This window comes from Taeniopygia guttata, chromosome 36 (genome assembly GCF_048771995.1).
Source record: "Taeniopygia guttata chromosome 36, bTaeGut7.mat, whole genome shotgun sequence".
Lineage (NCBI taxonomy): Eukaryota > Metazoa > Chordata > Aves > Passeriformes > Estrildidae > Taeniopygia > Taeniopygia guttata.
The window spans coordinates 4,029,798-4,053,946 of record NC_133061.1 but is presented as its reverse complement, the minus strand read 5'-3'; the positions used below and the strand labels follow the sequence as shown (position 1 = coordinate 4,053,946).

Below are 24,149 nucleotides of genomic sequence, written 5' to 3'. Positions count from 1 at the left end.
GTGACCCTGAGAAACCTCTTGGAACCAAGGGGCCATTGTGACACTGCAAGGTCACACAGAACCAAGGTGGCCATGGAACCAAGGTTCTGCCATGGAACCTCATGGAACAAAGGGACCATGGTGACACTGTGGAACCAGGGAGACTGTTTTTGGCAGTAGGAAAGCTCATGGAACCCCAAGTCCATTGTGACACAGCAAGGCCTCATGGAGCCAAGGGACCATTGTTAAACTGTGCGGTCTTCCGCATTGTTAAACCGTTGTTAAACCATTGTTAAACCGTTCAGCGCTGTTCCAGCCGTGACTTCATCTCCCGTCATGCCCCGCGCCCTGCAGAGAGCCACTGGTGCTGCGCCTTCAACTCCCGTGATGCTCCGCGGCCCCGTTACACCGCATTTTACCCGCGCCTACAACTCCCATCAGCCCCCGCGCCCCAGCGAGCCCCGCCCGAGCCCCCCGAGTGCTCCCCCGGACCCCGGAGGGCCCCAAATTCCCCTCCCTGACCTCCAGGGCCCCGGACCCCCGAGTGCTCCCCCGGACCCCGAGCTGCCCCCCAGAATCCCTGAGTGCCCCTCCAAGTGCCCACTCGGCTCCCCCAGGTGTCCTCCAGACCCTCAAGTTCTCTCTGAATTCCCTCCCCAGACACAAAACTGCCCCAAATGTGCCCCAGAAATGTCTCCATGGGTTCCAAAGTGGCCGCTCCTACCCTGTCTGTGAAAATCATAAGAAATGATGACAAAAATAATAAAAATAAAGAAAATTAGAATAAAGAGGGGAAAATCAATAGCCAATAGCGGTCAATGAATTAATGAAGGGAATTGTGTTACATAGAACCAATGACCAATAAGTTTTTCGTTGCAAAAAACATTTTTTTATACAAGCGTTAAGATGAAATAATAAAATATTGAATAATATTTTTATGCATAAACAAAAAAAAATTAATAGTTATTATGCTAAAATTAATTATATTAATTCATTTAATTAAAATTTAACTAAAGTTTTAATTATGAAGAGAAATCCATAGTTTTTAAAAAACGTTTTGGGATGTCAGTCCCAGGTGGGCAATATCTGAGGGTAAGGGGATGTGGTAAATGGATGTGATCCATGCTGAATAAGTTGTTGTCCTAGATTGCAAGGCAAGATATATTCAATTGCTATCTGTTAGAGATTGGTTCACTGCATTGTTTATTTTATCTTTTTATTTTCTTCCCTAATACAGAACAGTTATTCCTGCTCCCATATTTTTGCCTGAGAGCCCCCCTTAACTTCAAATTTATAGCAATTCAGAGGGAGGCGGTCTACATTTTTTTTCCCATTTCAGGGGAGGCTCCTGCCTTCCTTAGCAGACTCCTGTCTTTGCAAACCAAGACAGATTTTGGCACCCAACATGCGGCTCGAGGGCACAGAAACAAAAAAGGGAATAACAGTTCTTGAGTAATCCAATTTTTGTGCTGCTATAGAAACCTCGTTAAGCGGCACCTTGTGCTCCAGCCTGCCCTGGTTTGGGTGACACGTAACCGTGGCTGCATTTCTCCATTTGCAGGCCCTTATCTAAACATGGCTCCTACGGCCAAGGCTGCTGTGGCTGTTCTCCGGTTTGTTCTATGGGTGAATAAGGGGAAGAATTCATGGATTTTTAACTTCCTCTGGGAAGCAGGCACATGGATTCACAGCTATCACACACTAACTGTGCTTTTGGGGTTACTTTAATAATGGCACCTACTGTGAGGAAATGACACCAGGGGAAATTTTCTCCCAACCCTTTAACCATCTCTTTGGGTCTGCCCCACCAGTTTTTGAAGGGTTCAGATCCACTCCAAATACCAATGATATCATACAGGGGCTGGTGTTGCTGTTAGCCCTGTTCTATTTAGCACTGAGAGACAAGGGAAGATTAACCTGGTCCACCCGCAGGCACCCTGGTCCATGTTCTCTCAGTTCCATGGGGCCCCACAGTGTCCCAATGGTCCCTTGCTTCCAGGAGGCCCTGAGGTGTCACAATGCCCCCTTGGTGACACCAGGCCCTGAAGGGTTGGAATGGTCTCCATGGTTCCATCAGGCCCCACAGAGTCATAATGGTCTCTGGGTCCATGAAGCCCCGCGGTGTCACCATGGCCCCTTGGTTCCATGGGCTCCAGTGGTGCCACAATGATCCCCTTGGTTCCATGAGGTGCCCACAGTGTCACAGTGATCTCCATGGGAAGGGAAGAACCGAGCCCCAGTGTGGCAGGGGCAGCCACCAGAGGCCAAGGCCAGCCAGGCTTGATGGTACTGGCAGATTTTGTCTGGGAGCAACCGTTGGATATAGGGAATTTTAGAGGTGGAATCCCAATTTCAGACATGGACATCTGGGGGAGAAGGACGGTCCTTTTCCATAGGAAGAAAAGCACGGAACACCGGTGTTTCAGGGGCAGATAAATGGCGGCCACCAGAGGCCTAAGGCAGCCAGACCTCTCTGTCCTGGTAGCTTTTGTCTGAAAAGAACCCTTGGATATAGGGAATCTGGGAGGTGGAATCCCAGTTTCTGCCATTTCTCCGTACATAAGGATGGTTTTTTGTCTAAGAAGGAAAGCACAGAGGGCAAGAGGAGAGGAGAGGAGAGGAGAGGAGAGGAGAGGAGAGGAGAGGAGAGGAGAGGAGAGGAGAGGAGAGGAGAGGAGAGGAGAGGAGAGGAGAGGAGAGGAGAGGAGAGGAGAGGAGAGGAGAGGAGAGGAGAGGAGAGGAGAGGAGAGGAGAGGAGAGGAGAGGAGAGGAGAGGAGAGGAGAGGAGAGGAGAGGAGAGGAGAGGAGAGGAGAGGAGAGGAGAGGAGAGGAGAGGAGAGGAGAGGAGAGGAGAGGAGAGGAGAGGAGAGGAGAGGAGAGGAGAGGAGAGGAGAGGAGAGGAGAGGAGAGGAGAGGAGAGGAGAGGAGAGGAGAGGAGAGGAGAGGAGAGGAGAGGAGAGGAGAGGAGAGGAGAGGAGAGGAGAGGAGAGGAGAGGAGAGGAGAGGAGAGGAGAGGAGAGGAGAGGAGAGGAGAGGAGAGGAGAGGAGAGGAGAGGAGAGGAGAGGAGAGGAGAGGAGAGGAGAGGAGAGGAGAGGAGAGGAGAGGAGAGGAGAGGAGAGGAGAGGAGAGGAGAGGAGAGGAGAGGAGAGGAGGAAGTGGCCCCTGTGAGGCCAAGCCAGCCAGACCTGTTTCTCCTGGAAACTCTTGTCATGGAGTAATCCTTGGATATATGGAATTTGGGATGAAGAATGTCAGTTTTGACCACGGACACCTTGAGAAGAAAGAAGGTTCTTTTCCATTAGAAGGAAAGCCCTGAGCCCCAGTATTTCAAAAGCTGATGAGAAGAAGCCCCCAAGGGGCCAAAGGCAGCCAGACCTGTCTGTCCTGGCAGCTTTCACTTGGGAGCAATCCTTCGATGTACTGAGTTTTGGAGGTGGAATCCCAGGTTTAGCCATGGGTGCCTGGACAGGAAGAAGAGTTCTTTTCATTAGGAAGGAAAGCACAGAGCCCCAGTGTTTCAGAGGAACATGAGTGCCAGACCTCAGGAAGCCAAGGCCAGCCAGACTTGTGATTCCTGGCATCATTTTTCTGGGAGCTATCTTTGTATATACAGGGAATTTGGGAGGCAGATCCCAAATTTTGGCCATGGGTGCCTGGTCGAGAGGGATGCTTTTTAAGCAAGAAAAGCACATGGACCCAGTGTCTGAAAGGCAGATGAGAAGTGGCCCCTGGGGGGGCCAAGGCAGCCAGACCTGTTTCTATTCGCAGATTTCATCGGGGAACAATCTTTGCATATAAGGAAATTTGGGGAAGGAATCCCAGTTTTGGCCATAGGCCCCTGGAGAAGAAGGACAGTTCTCTCCCATAGGATGAGGAAGCAAAGAGTCAATTGTGACCCTGGGGTCCCACGTAACCAAGGGGCCATGGTGGCACAGCAGGGCCACGTGGATCCAGTGGTCCATTGTGACACTGTGGATCCAAGGAGACCATGCAGACACCCCCAGAACCTCATGGAACCAAGGAGCCCATGGTGACCCAGTGGGGCTGCATGGAGCCAATGGTCCATGGTGACACTGCCCATCCAAGGAGGCCATTTGGACACTGCGGAAGCTCATGGAGTGAGGTGGCCATTGTGACACTGAAGAACTTCATGGCACCAAATATCCATGGGGACACAGCAGGGCATCATGGATCCCAGGAACGGCTGTTGGCAGTGCGGAGACTCCTGGAACCAGGGGCTGTTTTGGCACTGCAGCACCAACACAGCTGCTGCACCTTGTCCCCTGCCCTGCACAGCTCCTTGGGAGACACAGCAGGAGCAGCACCCTGGGAGCCTCAGGAATGCCCCTCTGGGATCCATGGCACACACTCCCAGGGGCTGGAATTCCAGTTCCCAGCCAGGAAAAGATGTTCCTGCCCTTGAAGACAAAGCTCTTAAGTAGGGGCCAAAAGCCAAGTGGAGCAAGCTCTTACAGTGACATTTCACTACCAGCCTTCATAACTTCACCTGTGGTTGTTCTAGCTCATGGATTGGGAATGAAATCAGGGCAAGGCCATTGGTGAGAGCTGCCCTGGGTCAAGGGAGGGACTGAGAGAGAAACAGAGCAGGCAAAGAGAAGCAGGAGAGAAAGGAGGACACAAACACAATCAGCTGAGAAGGTGGAACTCTGAAAACAAACTAGAACTGACTGAAAATGAATAGGACAGAAATCAATAAATCTGAAAGTTTTATTTGCTGCTAAAATACATCCCAACCACCCAGTCCCACACAATCCCAATCCCACCCCTCCAAATCTGATTTCCATTTCTCCTAATCTCCTTCCAATCCCATCTCACCCTAGAGGCTAAGGAATTGAGTAATTTGGGGAAGGGATTGAGTTTCTTTGAGGTGGGAACAAGCCATTTTTAAATGAGATTGAGACTTTTTGTGGTAAGATTGAGTTGTTTTCAATTAGACTGAGTAGTTTTGAGGTGACAGATCAATCCATCTGGACCTTTGGATTGCTGAGAGATGAAGAACACTGCCCAAAATCCCCGAAGAACGAACAAGTCTTACATAATATGTCCCCAAACCATTATTTCACCCTTTATTAGCTGTTAAATTGTGAGATGTTAAACATCTCTGTTCAATTTCTTTCTCTTTAGTTCTAATTTGGGTGTTTTAGGGAATTAAGATAGATCAGAAGAATATTAGGGCCAAACCAAAAGGATAACCAGCCAGGTGTCTTCCCAACATGGATCATAGGGAATGTGGGTAACTGGGGCTCTGACCAATGTGGGTCCTCCCATGGGGGATGGAGTTGGAGCAGTGCACAAAGCTCTTCCTGCAGCTGGGGCACTTGCAGGGCTTCCCTTACAGGTGCCTCCGTTGGTGTCTGGTCAAGACAGAACGCCTGGAGAAGCTCTTCCCACAATGGGGACACTCGTAGGGCCTCTCCCCAGTGTGGATGCGCTGGTGGATGATGAGGTGGGAGTTGCGCTTGAAGCCCTTTCCACAATCAGGGCAGCAGAAGGGCCTCTCCTCTGTGTGAATCCGCTGGTGCAAGAGGAGATGGGAGCTGGTTTGAAACCTCTTCTGACACTCGGGACACTCGTAGGGCCTCTCCCCAGTGTGGGTCCTCTGGTGGCAGATCAGGCTTAAGCTCCAGCTGAAGCTCTTCCCACATTCCCCACACTCGTAGGGCCTCTCCCCGGTGTGGATGCGCTGATGCTTGACAAGGGTGGAGTTGTGCCTGAAGCCCTTCCTGCAGTCAGGGCAGCGGAAGGGCCTCTCATCCGTGTGAATGCGCTGGTGCAGGAGTAGGTCTGAGCTTGTCCGAAACCTCTTCGGACACTCAGGACACTCATAGGGCCTCTCCCCAGTGTGGATCATTTGGTGGATGATCAGTTTGGACCTATGGCTGAAGCTCTTCCCACATTGCTCACACTTGTATGGCCTTTCCCCAGTGTGGAGGATCTGGTGGCTAATCAAGTGCGACTTCTGGCGGAAGCTCTTCCCACATTCTCCGCACTCGTAGGGCCTCTCCCCAGTGTGGATGCGTTGGTGGGTTACAAGGGCAGAGCTGCAGCTGAAGCCCTTCCCACACTCCCCACACTCGTAGGCCCATTCCCCGGTGTGGATCATCTGGTGGCGGATCAGGTTGAAATTCCTCCTGAAGCTCTTCCCACATTCCAAGCACTTGTAGGGCTTCTCTCCATCACGATGCTGTTCATGGACTGCCAGGTCTGAGCTCTGGTTTGATCTCTGGCTGCCTCCCCAGCCCACGGTGGGTCTTTCTTCCTCAGATCCCCGTGATCTGTGTTTGCAGCCCCTCCTCATGCGGGATCGCCGAGGCTTCTCCTCCCTGTTGGATTCCCGCACTGTGTAGCCGCTCAAAATGGCCTCTTCCACCATGTTCTGCCGGGTGGATTTGTCCTCCCTGCTCTCCATCCTCAGGTCCTGCTCTGGGGGAGGAAGGACAAGGAGAGGATGGGATTTGCCTCCATGTCACAGGGAAGGGCAAGGAGATCCCCCCAGTGCGTCCCCGTCAGCAGAGCGTCGGCAGCGGGGCTGTCCTGCAGCCGGGGGCCATGCTGGGCCGGGAGATGGAGCAGGAGAGAGGGGGAAAGGGGCACTGACTTCCTCCTCACCTGCCTCAGTGTCCCAGGGCTCCTTCCTCTTCCTCGCAGCCTTCTCCTCCATCTGGCAAACGTTTGGGTACGGGAAATCCTGTTTTGGGAGGAAAACAAGGGATGAACACATCGAGTTTTGTACTGGTTGAAAGGCAAACCAGGGAGAGAGTCTAAACCAGAATGACAATTGAGTAAGAAAATTAAGATCAAGGCAATGATACAGAAACACTGGTTTAAACTCACAGAGTCAGGATATAACCTGACACCCCGTTGCTCAGGGTGGTGGTAGCAGTCTGATGAAATGGTGGCTGCAGTCCGGCTGGAGTGATGAACGTGATTCTGTCAAAGCAGTGATCCTGTAGAAGGGTCTGGTCTTCCTCTGAAGGTCCAGTGGTGGTTATGGAGCTCTTGTCCTCTGGGAATGCAGTAGGCAAGGTGGTCGTGGTGTTGCAAGGGTGAGATTATATCCAGGTAGGAATGCTTGGTTCCTCCCCCTGGGTGGAGCATCCCACAATGGGATGATGTAATTTTATCAGTCCTGCAGTGACACTCAATGGCCCATTAACAGAAGATGGCCCCTGGAAGGCGTTATCAGGGCTGAGCCATGGAAGAGATAAAGAACACTGCCCCACCTGTTGATAACAGTTTATGGACATGGTGACTGAAAACACTTTTGGTTACATCTGACACTGTAACCTGAAACAGTGAGGCAATCCCTGCTCGGGGTGGGGGGTGAACACCACCCCCCTTACCCAAACTGGCTCAGGTGTAAAACCCCCACCCTGGGAAGGACACGCACACAGGGGACAATGTCACACTTGCCTCACCCCAGGGGAGGTCTCTGTCCTTGTTACTCCCTTGTTCTCCCTCATTTTTTACTTTCTTTCCATCTCTCTCTACCTCACATTTACTGTTCAATAAAATTCACTTTGGATTTGGTCTTGTTAGCACATTCATTGAGGCAGAGGCATCTCTCTAAAAATTTTATTAACCAGATTGCGACATTATTTTGCACAGTGAGTTCAGGGCACTGCTGTCTGACCCCAAGTGCCTTTGACAACAGCCTGGTTCCCTCCTCTGAGGAGGTTCTGCCTCTTTCTGGAGGAACTCTTGGAAACTTGGATGCAGCTTCCTCTGAGCAACTTTTGGGAGAACTTATGAGGAAAATGGCTGTTGTGGGTGGCCAGTGTAAAGAAAATATTTTGTTTTCCTTCTTTGAAAAGTCTGTTAAAATGGAGGAAAGGGACCAAATGATATCAGCGAGACAGACAAGGATCATTCACCACACGGTGAGGATCATGAGGCTACTAAAGTCCTACAAGGAGCCCAGCTCAAGTAGATAAATTCCCAAATAACTCCTGAATTCACAGGCTTGGGGGGAGAATCATTATTTTCTTGGTTCCTGTCGCCTTTGTGACAGCTACACAGACCTTTCCCTTACTTCTAATAATCTATTTTGGGTCAAATTTCCACGTTTCTTTTTTTGGAACCTGCCAGCATCTGAGTTGGAGCTGTGCTGGAACTGATGAAATTTGGAATTGCCACAGAATTGCTTCTGTTGTTGGTTTTTTAATCTTTGGGATTTGTTTGTGTTTCCATCACAAGTGACTTGTGGGAAGAGCAAATCTTCCTCAAGGCATTTTATGGAGGGTTAAGTTTAATTTCTGCTGAGTTTGTTTTGTTCAGTGCTCAGGGGATGCTCAAGGGGTCTCTGGTTTTGGTTTGGCCCTAATTTTCTTCTGATTTGTCTTTATCATTTTAAAACACCTGAAAAATGACTAAAAAGAGTATTACCAGAGATTGCAAAAGTCCCACCATTGAAGAGGTATTTGAAGTGGAATTTATGGTTTGGGAACATATCCTGGAGGATTTGTGGGTTCTTGGGAGATATCTGGTAGTATTCTCCATATCTTTGCACTCAAAATCCAAAGTGGGTTGCTCTGTCACCTCAAAATAACTCAATCCCACTTGAAACCACTCAATCTTACCCCAAAATGGCTCAATCCCACCTCAAAATGGCTGGTTCCTGCCTCAGTCCCATGGCAAAATTATTTGATTCCACAGTCTCTGGGGTGAGATGGGGTAGGAACGAGACTGGGAGAAGTGAGATCCAAATTTGCAGTTGTGGGATCAGGATTGTGTGGGTCTGGGTGGTTGTGATGTATTTTGATAGTAAATAAAACTTCCAGAATTCTTGATTTCTGTTCCATTAATTTTCTGTCAATTTTGGTTTGCTTTTCAGAGTGCCGCCTTCTCAGCTGATTTTGTTTGTGACCTCCTGCCCCAGACTGAAAAGCAAGATGTGTTCTATTTCCCATCTGTGTGACAGTTGTCCTGTGTTAAGTGGGCAGTTTTTCCTTATCTCTTCCACAATCAATCCTCCCTCAGGGCAGACATCTGCTGATAATGGGCTATTGAATGTCACTGCATGACTGATAAGAACTATAACATCCCATTGTGAGATGCTCCGCCCAGATGGAGGAGCCAAGCATTCCTACCTGCATCTAGTCTTGAGATTCTGGCTCACCAACACAGCTTTTTCTGGGCTGGATTTCTCAGAGGAACAGCTGCCTCTTCCTCTTCAGAAGAAGACACCCTTTTCTACAGGATCACTTCTCCAACAGAACCACACCTGACACTGCAGGAGGAGTGCAGCCACCATTCCAATTGGACTGCAGCCAACACCCTGTCCAACAGAGTGTCAGGATGTATTCTGGCTCTCTCAGTGTTGTTTTGGTTCATATTTTCATTTTCTTCTCTAATAAAGAGCTGTTATTCCTGCTCCCATATTTTTACCTGAGAGCCCCCCGCTTAATTTCAAATTTATAACAATTCAGAAAGAAAGAGTCTACATTTTTCCATTTCAGGAGAGGCTCCTGCCTTACTTAGCAGGCACCTGTCATTCCAAACCAAAACACCTCCTTTCTCTCCTGCCTTCCTTTGCCTGCTGTTTATCTCCCAGTGTCTTCCTTGACCCAGGGCAGCTCCCACCACAGGCCCTGCCCTGATTTAATTCCCAATCCATGAGCTACGACAACCATGGGTGAAGTTATGAAGGCTGGCAGTGAAATGTCCCTGTAGGATCTTGCTCCACTTGGCTGTTGGCTCTTCCATAAGAGCTTTGCCTTCATGGGCAGGAACATCTTTTCCTGGCTGGGAACTGGAATTCCAGCCCCTGGCAGTGTGTGCCATGGATCCCAGAGGGGCAATCCTGAGGCTCCCAGGGTGCTGCTCCTGCCGTGCCTCCCAAGGAGCTGTGCAGGGCAGGGGACAAGGTGCAGCAGCTGTGTTGGTTCTGCAGTGTCACAACAGCCCCTGGTTCCAGGAGTTTCCACACTGCCAACAGCCGTTCCTGGGTTCCATGATGCCCTGCTATGTCCCCATCGATATTTGGTGGCATGAAGTTCTTCAGTGTCACAATGGCCACCTCGCTCCATGAGCTTCCACAGTGTCCAAATGGCCTCCTTGGATGGGCAGTGCCACCATGGACCATTGGCTCCATGCAGCCCCGCTGGGTCACCATGGACTCCTTGGTTCCATGAGGTTCTGGGGGTGTGTCCATGGTCTCCTTGGATCCACAGTGACACAATGGACCACTGGATCCACGTGGCCCTGCTGTGTCACCATGGCCCCTTGGTTACGTGGGACCCCAGGGTCACAATTGTCTCCTTGCTTCCACGTCACCCGCTCAGTGCCAAAATGGCCCCTTCCTTCCATGGGGGACACAAAAGATTTATAGAAACATTGAGCAAATCCTGCTTAACACACCTGGGAACACCTGTTTGCATTCCAGAGGGAGGTTAAAGGTGAGGATGGCACCAACAGCTTCCATCTGAAACAGAGATCCAGGGAAAGGAGTGGGACAGAGAATTCAACTGGGAGTCTCAGAGAATTCTGCTTCCAGAGATCATTTCTGGTCACACTGTTCCTTGTAGAAAGGTGACACCATTCCAGGCAGCCTGTACTGAGCAGGTGGCTCCTGAGTGGGGTTTGTTATTTAGGAAACCTGCTCAGGCTTTTCCATTCTTTCCTTCCCAAGAGGAAAACTTCTCCTGGGCCTGTGTGCAGGCAGAGCCCTGAGGAGAGCAAGTGGGACACGGTGCAATGGGCTGGGACATGGAGCTGCAGAGCTCAGGGACAAGGTTCTGCTGCAGGGCACAGGGATGTCAGTGCCAGGTGGGTGATGTCAGACATGGTGAGGCTGGGGGTGAGGAGCAGCTTGTCTGAACAGGGTCAGTTCTCTGGGGGCTCATTCTTCTACATGCCCAGACCTACTAAGGAGACCTTCAGCATCAAGATCACCTGGGGAATGCTTCTATCAGCTCTTCTCTGAACTGGAAAATAAGAGAATACTCACTTGATTAAAGAAAAAATGTCATGAGGTGCACTTGGAAATCTTCCTCCTTACAAGAACTCCAAACTGACTCCAATCAGCTGCACAAGCCCTGGAGACTTGCAGACGATTGAATGAAGACAAAGCGCCCCTAAGGGCTTCCTTTACTTTAATGATCCCCATGGAGGATTTGGGGTGAAGTCCAGAACCCTCAGGCACTGAGAGAAGGCTGAAGAAGCTGCTCAAGGAGTCAGGAGCAAAACTCCAAGTCCCTTGGGCCCCATTGAGGGCAGGAACTGCCAAAGGCTCCCCAGGGACTGGTGAGAGCAGATCCTTGAGGCCAGGATTGCAGGGAGCCCAAGGCTCAGAGCAGGGAACTGCAATGCTGAGCAAGGCCTGGGCTGGCTGGGGGAAGCAGAAAGGCCAAGCCCGGAGCCCAGCCTGGCACAGCAGGGCCTGTCCCTCACGGGTGGCTCGGGGCTGTTTGTGGGGCAGGGGGATGTGAGGGGCAGCAAGGACAAATGTCACAAACCTGTGTGACACTCCAGATCCTCATGGAACCCAGGGGCTGGTGTGACACTGTGCTGCCTCATGGAATCAAGCAGACCATTGTGAACATGAGGGCCCCAAGGAACCAAGGGTCCATGGTGACCTTGTGCAGCCGCAGTGTCACAGAGGAGCCGCTGTGACACAGCGAGGGCACACGGAGCCCAGGGGCCATTGTGACACATCAGGGCTCTGTGGAACCACGAAGCCATTGTGACACTGCAAGGCCTCATGGAAGCACGGGGCCATTGTGACACTGCAGAAGCAAGGGGAACATTGTGACACTCCAGTGCCTGATGGAGCCAAGGAGACCATTGTGACACTGTGGGGTCCCACGGAACCAAGGGAACATGGAACAGGTCTGGCTGGCTGGGCCTCTCAGGGACCACCTGACAGGTCTGGCTGACCTTGGCATGTCGAGGGCTGCTTCTCATCTGCCCCTGAAGCCCTGGGGCTCTGGGCTTTCCTTCCCATGGGAGAGAACTGTCCTTCTCCTCCAGGGGCCTATGGCCAAAAGTGGGATTTCTTCTGCAAATTTTCTTAACTGCAAAGATTGTTTCCAGATTAAATCTGCCAGGAGAGACAGCTCTGGCAGGCTTGGCCACTCAGGGGCCACCTCTCATCTGCCTTTCAAACACTGGAACCATGTGCTTTTCTTTCTTATGGGAAAAAACATCCTTCTTGACCAGGCACCCATGGCCAACACTCGGTATCTGCCTCCAGAATTCCCTATATCCAAGGATAGCTCCCAGACAGAAGCTGCCAGGACTGACAAGTCTGGCTGGCCTTGGCTTCCTGAGGGCTGGCATTCATGTGCCTCTGAAACACCGGGACTCTGTTGTTTTCTTCCTAATGTAAATAATTCTTCCTATCCAGGAACCCACAGCCAAAATTGAGATTCCACCTCCAAAATGCCCTGTGTCCAAGGATAGCCCCTAGACGAAAGGTACCAGGAGAGTCAGGTCTGGCTGGCTTGGCCTAAGGGTGCCCACCTCTCATCTTCTTCCAGAACACTTGGACTTGCACTTCTCTTTCCTGTAGGAAAAAAATCATTCATCCTGTCATGGCCAAAACTGGGATTCCACCTCCAAAACTCCCTACATCCGAGGATTAATGCTTTGAGAAATGTTTTTTGTTGATTTAATGACCTATTAACCTTTTCCCAAAGTTTCTCTTATCTTCTATGTTGCCAGAAAGGATGTTTTATTGTTTTGAGCTCCTGAGAATCTCTCCCTGGTATTTCTCCAGTGCATCCAACTCAGAGGACAGAAACATTTTAAATGTCCCATTGAGAGAGTTTTTAGGGGATGGGGGTCAGGGCTTGTGTGTCCTGCTTGGCACAGCCCAGGCAGGGCTTTCACAGCCCCATCCCACACTCCATTTCCCAGCTGGAGCCGCTGGTGCCTCTGAGTTCTGCTGCCCCAGCCCCAGGGCCGCTCTCCTTGTCTGCCCATTCCCCCAGGGTCTCTGGGCAGGGATGGCCTCAGTGGGGGCTGCTGACATCCTCAGCAACTTGGAGGCTGCTGCTGAATTTTACTGCTCCAGAGGCTTCTTCAGCCTTCAGCTCCTCAGTGCAGGAATTCAGTGCTGCAGGGCTCATTAACATTCAGAACACCTTAACAAGCCAAGCCCTGGGAATCATTTAAGTTTTCAAATCTCATGTGGTTGATTACACTATATTTAAAAGGACAGTGAGAAAAGATTTCTTCAGGTCCTGTTTAGTTTTTTTTACTCCTAATAAATTGATGTGTGAAATCTCCAATTGACATTGAATCCAAGTGCCTCCTCATGCAGTATGAATAGATATGAAAATCAAGACCCTTTGTGGCTGACAATCCATCGGACTCTTTCCCTGCCCCCACCCCACCATTTCCCCCATCCAAGCCCTGGCACTCAGAGCAGCCTTGTGCAAATCTGAGCTCCCTCCAGCCCAGGCTGCACCTGTGGGTTTCAGCTCCTTGGCTCCAACTCCCACCTGCTTTCCTTGGAGAAGGAGCTGCCCCAAACACAGAGGGATGTTCATTTATTGCCAGCCAACAAAGCCAAGGGAAGGCACAGCTCCATCAAATGCAAAAGTCATTCCTCTGCTGGCTATTAAATCCATTTTGCACAGCAGACAGTCTCAGATCAATGGAAAACACCTTCTGTGCCCAGCACAGATCCCAAGGTCTCCCCAAACTCTCCCTGCCCTGATTCTGCCCAGATTTGCTCTTTGCACACACGAGTCACAGGCTGAAGGCAGGAGCTCCCTCCATGCCCAGAGGGTTGGAAAAGAGGGAAAGTGGATGAAGAGCTCTCCTGTGCAGAGCCAAGGTCCAAGTGCCCCTGCAGTGGGAACCACAACTCATCAGGTTTGTGTCCTTTGGGCTCAGGGACTGGTGACACTCAGAGGCACAGAGAGGTTTCTTGCCAACAAACACAAGTTGAACATTTGAACAGTTTAAAAACAATCACAGCTCTTCCCTTAACTCTCTGTGATGTCCCAGCAGCATCTGACATGTCCCCCATCCCCAAGGAATTTCTGCACAGGAACAGCTTTGGACAAAGACATAAAAGGTAACTCTGGGATAGATATAAATGTAAGTAAGGTGTTGATTAATTATATATGTATTTCAACTTCTGAAAGATTGGGCTACTACATAAAGCTCAAAGCATGTTTTAGACAGAGACATAAGAAAGTGAAATTCTGGGATGTAAATATTAGTAAGGTGTTGACTAATGTGATATTTATTTGAACTTTGGAAAGATTGGACAACTTCCTTAAGCTAAAAGCATGAAACCAATCAGTTGAGAGTCACTTGAGTGACCAGACAGCACCTAGAGGAGGAAATCTGGGAGCAACAGGAAGGACATTGATCCAGCTGGTCTAGTGAAGAGATGTCTTTAGACATGGCCATTTTAACAGAAGAGCTGGAAACACCTGAAGGAAGAGGGAGAGGAAATAATAAACAGGATATTGGTGACACAAGTAGAAGGCAAGGTCAGTATTTCTCCTCCTGCCTCCAAGAAATTTCTGTTCCTGGAGGGAAAATTTTGCCATTTCTTCAAAGTACTCAAGTGACCCAGATAATAAAAATGTCCTTGTATAATATGAACTGCACAAATATTAAAGCCTGTGCCCCTTTCCAGGCAGACATCAGCTGTGTGCCCATGAACAGGCAGTGCCACTTGTGCCCTGAGGTGCCGAGCTGGGGTTGGATCTCTCAGAGAGGAGCTGAGGGAGAGCAGAGCACCTTGCAAGCTGCAGGTCCCTGCCAGCCCCGCAGGGCTCCTGTGCCATCAACATCTGCCCTGCTCCAGTCTGGAACAGGGCCCAGCACGGTGCCGGGACCATCAGAGAGCTGAGGTGTGTGCTGGAATTCCATGCCCTCCCCATGGCGCAGCAGCCCTGCATTTCCCTGCTCCAGCCTTGGTCTCCAGCACAGCCATGGAGACTCTTTGGGCTCCTGAGTGTTCCTGCAGCCCCCAAGGGCAGCTGAGCTCTGCCTTTGGCACAGTCAGCCCTGGCCAGTGCAGGCCATGCTCAGCAATTCCTTGTCTGTGCCCGGCCTTGCTGCCAGCCCCAGCTCAGCAGCCAGGGCTGCCAAGGGCTGGCACAGACAGAGGCTGGTGCTGACAAATGTCCTGGGCCCCTCCCTGTTCTGTCCATGCCCCAAGGGCACAGAGCAGCCTCCTCTCTCGGGCTCTTGCCTGTTTTCAATGCCTTGCCCAGGCGCTGGCCCTGCCCCACAAGGCCTGGGCTGAGTCCTGCCCCTGCCCGCTCAGCCAGGCTGAGATGGACACTGATGGTTCCTGTGCCAGGCTCTCCCAGCCCAGCCCAGCTCCCTGCAAGCTCTGCCAGCTGCCCTGAGCTCTGGGCAGCACCAAGGGCCTCTCCCCAGCACAGCCCAGCCGGCTCTGGCCCCACAGCTCTGCTCAGGCCAGGCTGCTCTGGGCACTGCCCCACGGCCTCAGCCCCTGCCAAGGGCACAGCAGCAGCTGCAGCTCAGCCAGGACTCAGCCCCACCATGGGGGAAGGGGCTTGGCCAAGGCCAAAGGAGCTCCCTGGCTGCCCTGCTCCCCTCTGGCTGAGGTGCTGAGAGCTCTGCAGCCCCTCCTGCCATCCCACCTGCCCAGGCCAGCACAAGAGCCCCGGCCTTGGGGCCCTGCAGAGCTGCTCCTGCTCCAGGCCCAGGGCCCATCCCAGAGCTGGGGCAGCCACAAAGCTGTGCCCGTTTCTGCTCATTGCTGCTCTGATGGGGATGGATCCTCAGCCCCTTGGAGCTTGCTGATGAATTTTACTACTCCACAGGCCTCTTCTTTCTTGAGCTCTTCTGTTCAGGAATTCAGAGAGAAAAGCTTATAAACATTTGTTCAAAACACCCAAACAAGACAAGCCCATGGGAATAATTCAACTCTTCAATTCTTCTGTGGTTAATTAGACAGATTTCAAAAGTTTTTTCAAGATGAATCTGCTATATTGAAAACAATGCCAAGATAATGGTTTTCTCCTGTTAAATTTTCTTTTCCTGTTGATAGATTGAGATCAGCAATGTCCAATTGCTATTGATCCCCAGCACCTCCTAATGCAGTCTGAATAGATATGAAAATCAAAGCTTTTCACAGCTGACAATCAAAAATACTTCCTCCATACCCCCACCCCACCATTTCCCCCATCCAAGCCCTGGCACTCAGAGCAGCTGAGGAATGGAGCCACATCCAGGGGCATCCCCAGAACTGGAGACTTTGGCCCGGCCATTTACATCTCTTTATTGCTGATCTGGACAACGGGATAGAGGGCAGCCTCGGTCAGTTCCCAGGTGACACCAAGCTGGTGGGAGTGTGGCTGTGCTGGAGGGCAGGAAGCTCTGCAGAGGGCAGCAACAAATCTTCTACACTGGAATTAGGAAGGGCAGACTTTGGCTTTTTTAGGATTCTGATTTGGGGAGTACTGAATCAGGTACTGATATTTTAAACAAAAGCTGCCCTTAAAAAGGAAGGGGTTTAGGAAGGATGAACATATTTCAAGAAAGCTGTCTTAACGGGGAAGGAGCTGCCTATCCCAGTGTGGCAAAAGATGAGCTAGTGATGAAAATTACTGTCCTGGCTGCCCATACAGCTTTCCTGGAAACTCAGAGGAAAAAAGAAGTGGCAACACAGGAAGTGTTTTACAATGCCCTTAGGCTATGCAGAAAGACAATTAGAGAGGTGAAAGCTCAAATAGAACTTAACCTGTTGATTTCTGTAAAAAAAAAAAAAAGTTTTACATAAAATTTTGTAGCAAAGGCAGGGAGAAGGAGAATCTCTATTCTTTATTGGATGCAGTGGAGAATATAACTAAAGATAAAGGGGTCACAAGCTCAGCTCCTACACAGGGAACTAAAGATAAAGTTACTAAAGAAAAGGCTAAACGATTTTACACCTTGTTTCTCTCAATTTTCAACAAGTACACAGGTTGTCCTCAGGACAAGTGTTCTCCTGAGCTGGCAGATGGGGACAGGGAGCAGAACAGCCCCCTGTGATCCAGGAGGAAGCAGCTGGTGATGAGCTGAAGCACTCAGATTCTCACAGGTGCATGGGATGGAATCTAGCCTAGGGGGATGAGGGAGCGGGTGGATGAGCTCCCCAAGCTGCTCCCCATCATTTACCATCAGTCCTGGCTCACCAGGGAGGTCCCAGAGCACTGGAGGTGCCAGTGTGAGCCCATCCCCAAGAAGGGCTGGAAGGAGGAGCTGGGGAGCTCCAGGCCTGTCAGCCTGACCTCGGTGCCCGGCAAGGTTATGGAACAGATCACCTTGAGTGCCACCACAGGGCACCCACAGGATGGCCGAGGGATCCGAGCCAGCCAGCGTGGATTTCAATATCTACACCGATGATCTGGATGAGGGGACTGAGTCCACCATCATCAAATTTGCAGATGACACCAAACTGGGTGTGAGTATGGATCTGCTGGAGGGTAGGAGGGCTCTACATGGAGACCTGGACAGGCTGGATCCAACAAGGTGAGGTTTTACAAGGCCAAGTGACACTGCACTGAACCAGGAGGTCAGTGTTACTCTCTGGGGCTTCGTGAACAACAAAGACCACTATGACATGAGGGCACCTTGTATAACCAAGAGGCCATTGTGACAATGCGAGTACTTGTTGAATGAAGGAAGCAATTTTGGGAACGGAGTGCTCCTTGGGACCAAGAGGCCATTGTGACACCGTGGAACCAAGGAGACCATTGCTGCCCTGCCAGGCCTCATGGAACCAAGGATCCACTGTGACACTGCAGGGCCCAAGGATCCAAGGGACTTTGTGACGCCAAGGGGTCTCATGGAACCAAAGGGACATTGTGACACTGGGAGGACTCATGGAATCATGGAGACTATTGGGACACTCTGGGGCCTCATGGAACCGTGGTGACACCAAGTTCTCTGGGAATGTTGATCTGCTGGAGGGTAGGAGGGCTCTGCACAGGGACTGGACAGGCTGGATCCAGGGCCCAAACCCAACAAGGTGAGGTTTAACAAGTCCAAGTGCCGGGTCCTGCACTTTGGCCACAACAACCCCTGCAGCACTACAGGCTGGGGACAGAGTGGCTGGACAGCAGCCAGGCAGAAAGGGACCTGCAGGGACTGATGGACAGCAGGCTGGACATGAGCCAGCAGTGTGCCCAGGTGGCCAAGAAGGCCAATGGCTCCTGGCCTGGATCAGGAATGGTGTGGCCAGCAGGAGCAGAGCTGCTGTGCCAGCACCGATCTGCCCCCAGCCCTGCACACAGACATTGCTGCTGCAGCTCCAGTTAAGGAAACAAAAGGGCATCTCTGCAGAAAACTTTGCTGGGAGATCCCTGAGTTCCTTTAAAGCCACCGAGAGCACAGCCCCTCGTTGAAACAGTCTGTGGGCACAGGGAAGGTGGAGGTATATAAAATGAAAAATGGCACAAACAATGGCTTTATTTTGTCGACAAGATTTAAAAAATAAAACACGGGAAAAATGAAAAAAAAAACACAATCAAACCCAAAACAACTATCAAAGATGATATATATTACAAATTATTTCTATTACATGGCCTGTCCCTGCTGCAGCCCCAGCACTGCCACCCCCAGGACTGTGCCCGGCCCCAAGAGCACTCAGGCCCTGCAGCAGCACCAGGGCCACCAGGGCAGCGGGGCAGGGACACGGGAGCAGCACTGGCAGCACCAAGTGCTGCTGCTCCTGGGCACAGCTGCTGTGCCAGCACTGATCTGCCCCAGCTCTGCACACAGACATTGCTGCTGCAGCTCCAGAGAAGGCAACAAAAGGGCATCTCTGCAGAAAACTCTGCTGGGAGATCCTTTAGTTCCTTTAAAGACACCGAGAGCGCAGCCCCTCATTTACACAGTCTATCGGTGACAGTAAAGTTGGAAAGTAACCAAATGAGAAACGACAAAACAATGGCATTTGTTTGTGGACAATATTTAAAAATGAAAACAAAGGGAAAACAACCACAACCAAAGAAATATAAAGATGAATAATTTTACAAGCAATTTGCAGAAAAAGGCTAGGAATTACTGTTCTGAAACCATGCAGTCATCAGTCTCCACACTGCAGCCTTGAGCTCCTGGTTCCTCAGGCTGTAGATGAGGGGGTTCAGGGCTGGAGGCACCACCGAGTACAGAACTGACAGGGCCAGATCCAGGGATGGGGAGGACATCGAGGGAGGCTTGAGATTGGCAAATGCTGCAGTGTTGACAAACAGGGAGACCACGGCCAGGTGAGGGAGGCAGGTGGAAAAGGCTTTGTGCCGTCCCTGCTCAGAGGGGATCCTCAGCACAGCCCTGAAGATCTGCACATACGAGAAAACAATGAACACAAAACAGCCGAGTCCTAAACAAACACTAGCAGCAATGAGCCCAAGTTCCCTGAGGTGGGATTTGGAGCAGGAGAGCTTGAGGATCTGTGGGATTTCACAGAAGAACTGGCCCAGGGCATTGCCATGGCACAGGGGCAGGGAAAATGTATTGGCTGTGTGCATGAGAGCATTGAGAAAGGCACTGGCCCAGGCAGCTGCTGCCATGTGGGCACAAGCTCTGCTGCCCAGGAGGGTCCCGTAGTGCAGGGGTTTGCAGATGGACACGTAGCGGTCGTAGCACATGATGGTCAGGAGGCAAAACTCTGCTGAGATGAAAAACATGAAGAAAAAGAGCTGAGCAGCACATCCTGTGTAGGAGATGTTCCTAGTGTCCCAGAGGGAATTGTGCAGGGCTTTGGGGACAGTGGTGCAGATGGAGCCCAGGTCGCTGAGGGCCAGGTTGAGCAGGAAGAAGAACATGGGCGTGTGCAGGTGGTGGCCGCAGGCTACGGCGCTGATGATGAGGCCGTTGCCCAGGAGGGCAGCCAGGGAGATGCCCAGGAAGAGGCAGAAGTGCAGGAGCTGCAGCTGCCGCGTGTCTGCCAGTGCCAGCAGGAGGAAGTGGCTGATGGAGCTGCTGTTGGACATTTGCTGTGGCTGCACATGGGCACCTGGTCATGGAGAAAGGACAGTGACAAGTCAGGAGAGGCTGCTTGGAGCCAAACCTGAGCCATTCCCTGCAGACTGTCCTGGTGAGACTCACCCACCCTTTTTCCTGCTCTGGGAAAACCTTCACCCAGGTCCCTGTCTGAGCTCCAGTTGTGCTGGCTGAGTGTGCCAGGAGCAGCCAGACCTGAGCGTGGGGGCTCTCGAGGAGCCATACCTGCCCTGCTGCCCTGGGTTTGTGGCCCTGTGGCAGAGGGACAAGGCTGGATATTCAGGATTTGTCAGGGGAATCACTGTAGAAAGGCTTGGATACCATCTGCACTCAGACTTCAAAAGGAAATAGATGGCAGGAGTTGGTTTTAGGAATTGTTTTCCTACCCACAAACCATTCCTGGCCCACTGAGGTCAGAAATCCCCAGAATTTCTGCTGCATTCCGAGTTTGCCAATGAGAGATGTGAGAGGCAAAGGATTCCCTGTGGCTGGGGGCACGTGAGGGGCTGGATGGGCTTGTTCCCCCAGCACTGCTCTGTTCAGCCCCCTCTGCTTCCCTGAGCATCTCCCTGGGCCTGGACATCCCCTCCTGAGAGGTGCCTTGTCCCTGCCAGCGCTCACAGAGCCCATCCCACCCTGTGTGCCCTCGGCCCGGCCCTACAGAAACCTGCCTGTGTGCAGGGCCCTGGCTGGGGCAGGCTCTGTGTGCAGCTGGGCAAGGGCAGCTCAGGAGAGCCCTGCTGGGCCCTGCAGAGGTGATGCTGCTGCTGTCCAGGGCTGAGGAGTGGCTGAAGGCCCTTTGGGAGGCTCCCAGCAGAGAGACTGACCACCCAAAGTCACAGTTCTGGAGTCTCTGTAAATGTTCAAACATTCCTTTGATGATCCCATGTGGCCCTTTCAACTCAGAATGTTCTGTCGTTCTGGGATTACAATTCCTGTTCTGCTTCTCTCATCCCCCTGTTGTTTATAATCAAAATAGAAAAAAAAACCCCTTGCAACAGTGTTAGAAGAGTAAAGTAAAAACCAGAGCTTTATTGGAAGCTGCCAGGTGTCCCAGTGGGGATGGGGTACATACAGCCCCTGATTTCAACAATTATTAGGGTTAATTAATTACGATATTTAACAGGAATATCCAATAGGAGATTCAGTTGCCCCAATTACACACCCCTGGCTCAGCGCATTGGACTAGGTCCAAGGGCTTTTTTGTCCCTCTCTTATTTATGACTGCTCAGATTCTGGTCAAAAACCAAAGTGTTCTTCTTGTAGGTCCTCTTCCTGATAATTAGACTATACAGTATTTCAGGAATGTATTTAGACAGTCAGCTTATGTTTGTAAAATCTAAGAGATAGGGAGAAAACATAGTAGAGACAGCTAAGGATTACAGTTACATAAGTACATAATAGTAGTTTAATAGAGCTAATTAAGAGTTTAATAGAGTTATGTAACAATTCTCTATTTATAATTATAGAATAGAAATTTACAGAGCTACATATATATGAAAAATGTTTAAAAAGCAATACACTTTTTGTCATCACCCCAACTTTCCCATCCTTCTCCAAGCCGGAAATTGAAAACACTCTCAGGAAAGCTCCTGACCTTTACAGCAGTCCCAGGCTTACCTTCTTTGGGAAGTGCCCTCCGGAGCTGTGCCCAGGCTGGTCTGGAGCTGGGAGCAGCCCTGCCCCACCCAGCCCCTCTCAGCAGCAGCACCTGCCCTGCTCAGGGTGGCTCCTTCCCCCCACAGCTCCTGGCCAGCGCTGGGAGCAGCTCCAGGGCCGGCTGAGAGCTGTCCCTGGCAGGCAGCAGAGTCCTGGCCCAGCACAGCGCCCTGGGCTGCAGGACCCTGCTCTGCAGGACAGCCCTGGGCACCCCTGGCTGCTCTGCACAGGAGATGAGCAGAGAATGCACTCACAGGGTCTGTGGGCATTGGGATGTTCCAGCTTTAGGAGATCTCTCCAGGAGCTGCAGCTGCATTGTCCTGCAGCCAGAGGTTCCTGTGCCAAGGGCTGGCAGTGATTCTGCCCCAGGCACTTCTCAGCCCCTTCCCAGCCCTGACTGATTGAAGCTCTCTGTGCCTCTGTGCTGTGCCCGGGCTGGCTGCAGGCAGTGCCCCAGCCCTGCTGGGCTGGGAGAAGAGCTGCTCAGCAAGAGAAATGTGCTTTTGAAGCTCTGCTTGGTTACCAGGATCACCCTCTGTGCCAGGAGCCCGGCCCAGCTCAGCAGCACAGACACAGCACAAGGACTTTAATGACCCTCTGGGGCTTTGTGCTCAGGCCCTGAACATCAGGCCCTGGGAGGGAGCTGCAGAAACCCCTCCAGAACTCCAAGTCAGAATCCAACTCCAAAGTTTCTTGGACTTTTAATGGGTCCCACTGAGGGACACGACTGAGAAAGTGTCCCCAGGCCCCAGGCAGAGCAGAGAACTGGAGGCACTGATGACAGGTGGGGACAAAGAGAAGCCAAGTCTTGGTGCCCTGGGGCACAGCAGGGTCTGTGCCACCAAGGGCTGGGAGGAGACACCTTGTCCTGAGGCCCTGGGGTCTCCTGGCACAGCCCCAGCCAGGCTGGGCACTGTCAGCCCCTGGTCCTGCCCTCAGCATCTCCCCCCAGCCCACATCCCAGTGGCCTCAAGGATCTGCTGGAAGGAGTCCCTGGGGAGCCTTGGTCAGGAATGGCCCTGGGGGCTCCTTCATGCTCCCAGGGACTGCAGGTTTTTCAAAGGACTTTGGGCTTTGCTTTTGCCTTAGAGTCTCTGAGAGCTTTGTTCAATCATGGCCTCCAATTATCTGCTGTAATTAGTCCCTGGAGAGGCTTTGTAAGGAACAACACTCAGTGGGGCTCATTAATGCTTCAAGGTACTTCAGTTATTTTAAGGTACTTGGTGTTTCTGCTTTGATACAGACTCTGTGAGAGGTTCATGCAATCATGGCCAAAATTATCTGGTTTAACGAGTCCCTGGAGGGCTTTGTACTAACACTCAGTGGGGCTCGTTAATACTTTGAGATACTCAACGTTTTTAAAGTACTTTGGATTTTCCTTTCCACACTGGGAGTTTCTGCTATTTTGAGTCTCTGAGAAATTTTTGTTCAGTCCTGGCCTTCAGTTCTCTCCTCCAAGGAGTCCATGAGGAGTGGGTCCCATTAATGCTTTGAGACACTTTGTGGTTTTCTTCTGACTTTGACTCCTGGAAAATTTGTGCATTCTCCTCTCAGGCCCTGAGGTTCCAGGGCTCAGCTCCAAATGCACCATGGGGCTCATTAGGATCAAACAAGTCCTGACAAACCATGGCTGTGCCTTGATTTCCCTCTGCTCTAATGCATTTCTTCAGGAAGATTTCTTTAGTTGTTTTGGTTTGCCAGTTTGAGATTTCTTGGCCAATGCATCAATTAGTGTGGTGGGTTCAGTGTTGGCTAGTTACCAGTGCACTCACTAGATTATGCTCACTCATTTCCTGCTCTGAGATAGGATTAGAAGCAAGTCAAAGTAGGTTCAGAACTTCAAAATAAAAGTTTAAACTTTTAAAGAAAATTTTATTAACTGTAACTAAATGAAAGAGTAATAAGAATCAGAACAAAACTTTCAAAACACTTCCCCTCTCCATACAACCTGACAATGTAAAGACACCAAAGCTAACATTTTCTGTCAGTTCGCTTCGGGAGGGAAGTTCCTCTTGATAATGTTATGGAGACTTCTCCACAAGAATACAGTTATCTCATGGCTTTTCATTTCCACAAATAGCAGCTGCCCAGAAAAATCTGTAACTGTCAGATCCCTCCCATATTTTCACAGCTATTCCCAAAACTGTATTTATAGCCCATGTAAACTTAAGGGATATTAGTTTAAAGATGAGCTTTTTAGTGGCCAAGTTCTCTTCATCTATTTCTGAAATCATCTTAATATGTGGGAACAGAGGTCTTCTTCTCTCCCTGAGGGCACAGGGTCTCATCAGTCTTTCTTTTCAAACTTCTCATGGGATCACAGCTATTGCAATATTTGCTTGCTTTAACATGGAGGTCTTTGCTGAACAAGTCATCTCCCCATTCTTTTCAAAGTGTTATAGGGAAAAAGAGAATCTGATGTATCAATGACATCCTTCTCCACAGATTTACCAGAGGATTTCAGCCCCAAGATCAAGGGGGCATCTCCTCATCCCTCCCATCTGGGACTCAACTTCCTCTTCACTGACCTCGGTGTCTTCATGTTGCTCCTCTGTGTGCCTGC

The 24,149-nt window shown here is 50.9% G+C and overlaps 2 protein-coding genes across 2 annotated transcripts in view; both read right to left on the bottom strand.

Annotated features, from left to right (window-relative positions):
- The window catches only part of LOC140681477 (uncharacterized), a 472,703-nt gene that overhangs the window by 312,962 nt on the left and 135,592 nt on the right, over positions 1 to 24,149 (bottom strand). Inside the window, 1 exon segment of the mRNA XM_072921312.1 lies at positions 5,338 to 6,196. Coding sequence (XP_072777413.1) covers positions 5,338 to 6,196 — 859 coding nt within the window.
- LOC140681459 (olfactory receptor 14J1-like) lies at positions 14,338 to 19,917 on the bottom strand. Its single transcript, XM_072921290.1, has 2 exons — positions 19,022 to 19,917; positions 14,338 to 14,467 (listed from the first exon to the last, which is right to left on the bottom strand). Exons 1-2 carry the CDS (start codon positions 19,915 to 19,917, stop codon positions 14,338 to 14,340), a joined length of 1,026 nt encoding a protein of 341 aa, XP_072777391.1.

Excerpts from the sequence above, each read along its gene's own strand:
- LOC140681459 (XM_072921290.1), bottom strand. The coding sequence starts at position 19,917 with ATGTCCAACAGCAGCTCCATCAGCCACTTCCTCCTGCTGGCACTGGCA. Across the intron at positions 14,468-19,021 it reads CAGGAGCTCAAGGCTGCAGT|GAGGAGAAATACTGACCTTG; the intron begins GTGGAGACTGAT and ends TCTTGGAGGCAG.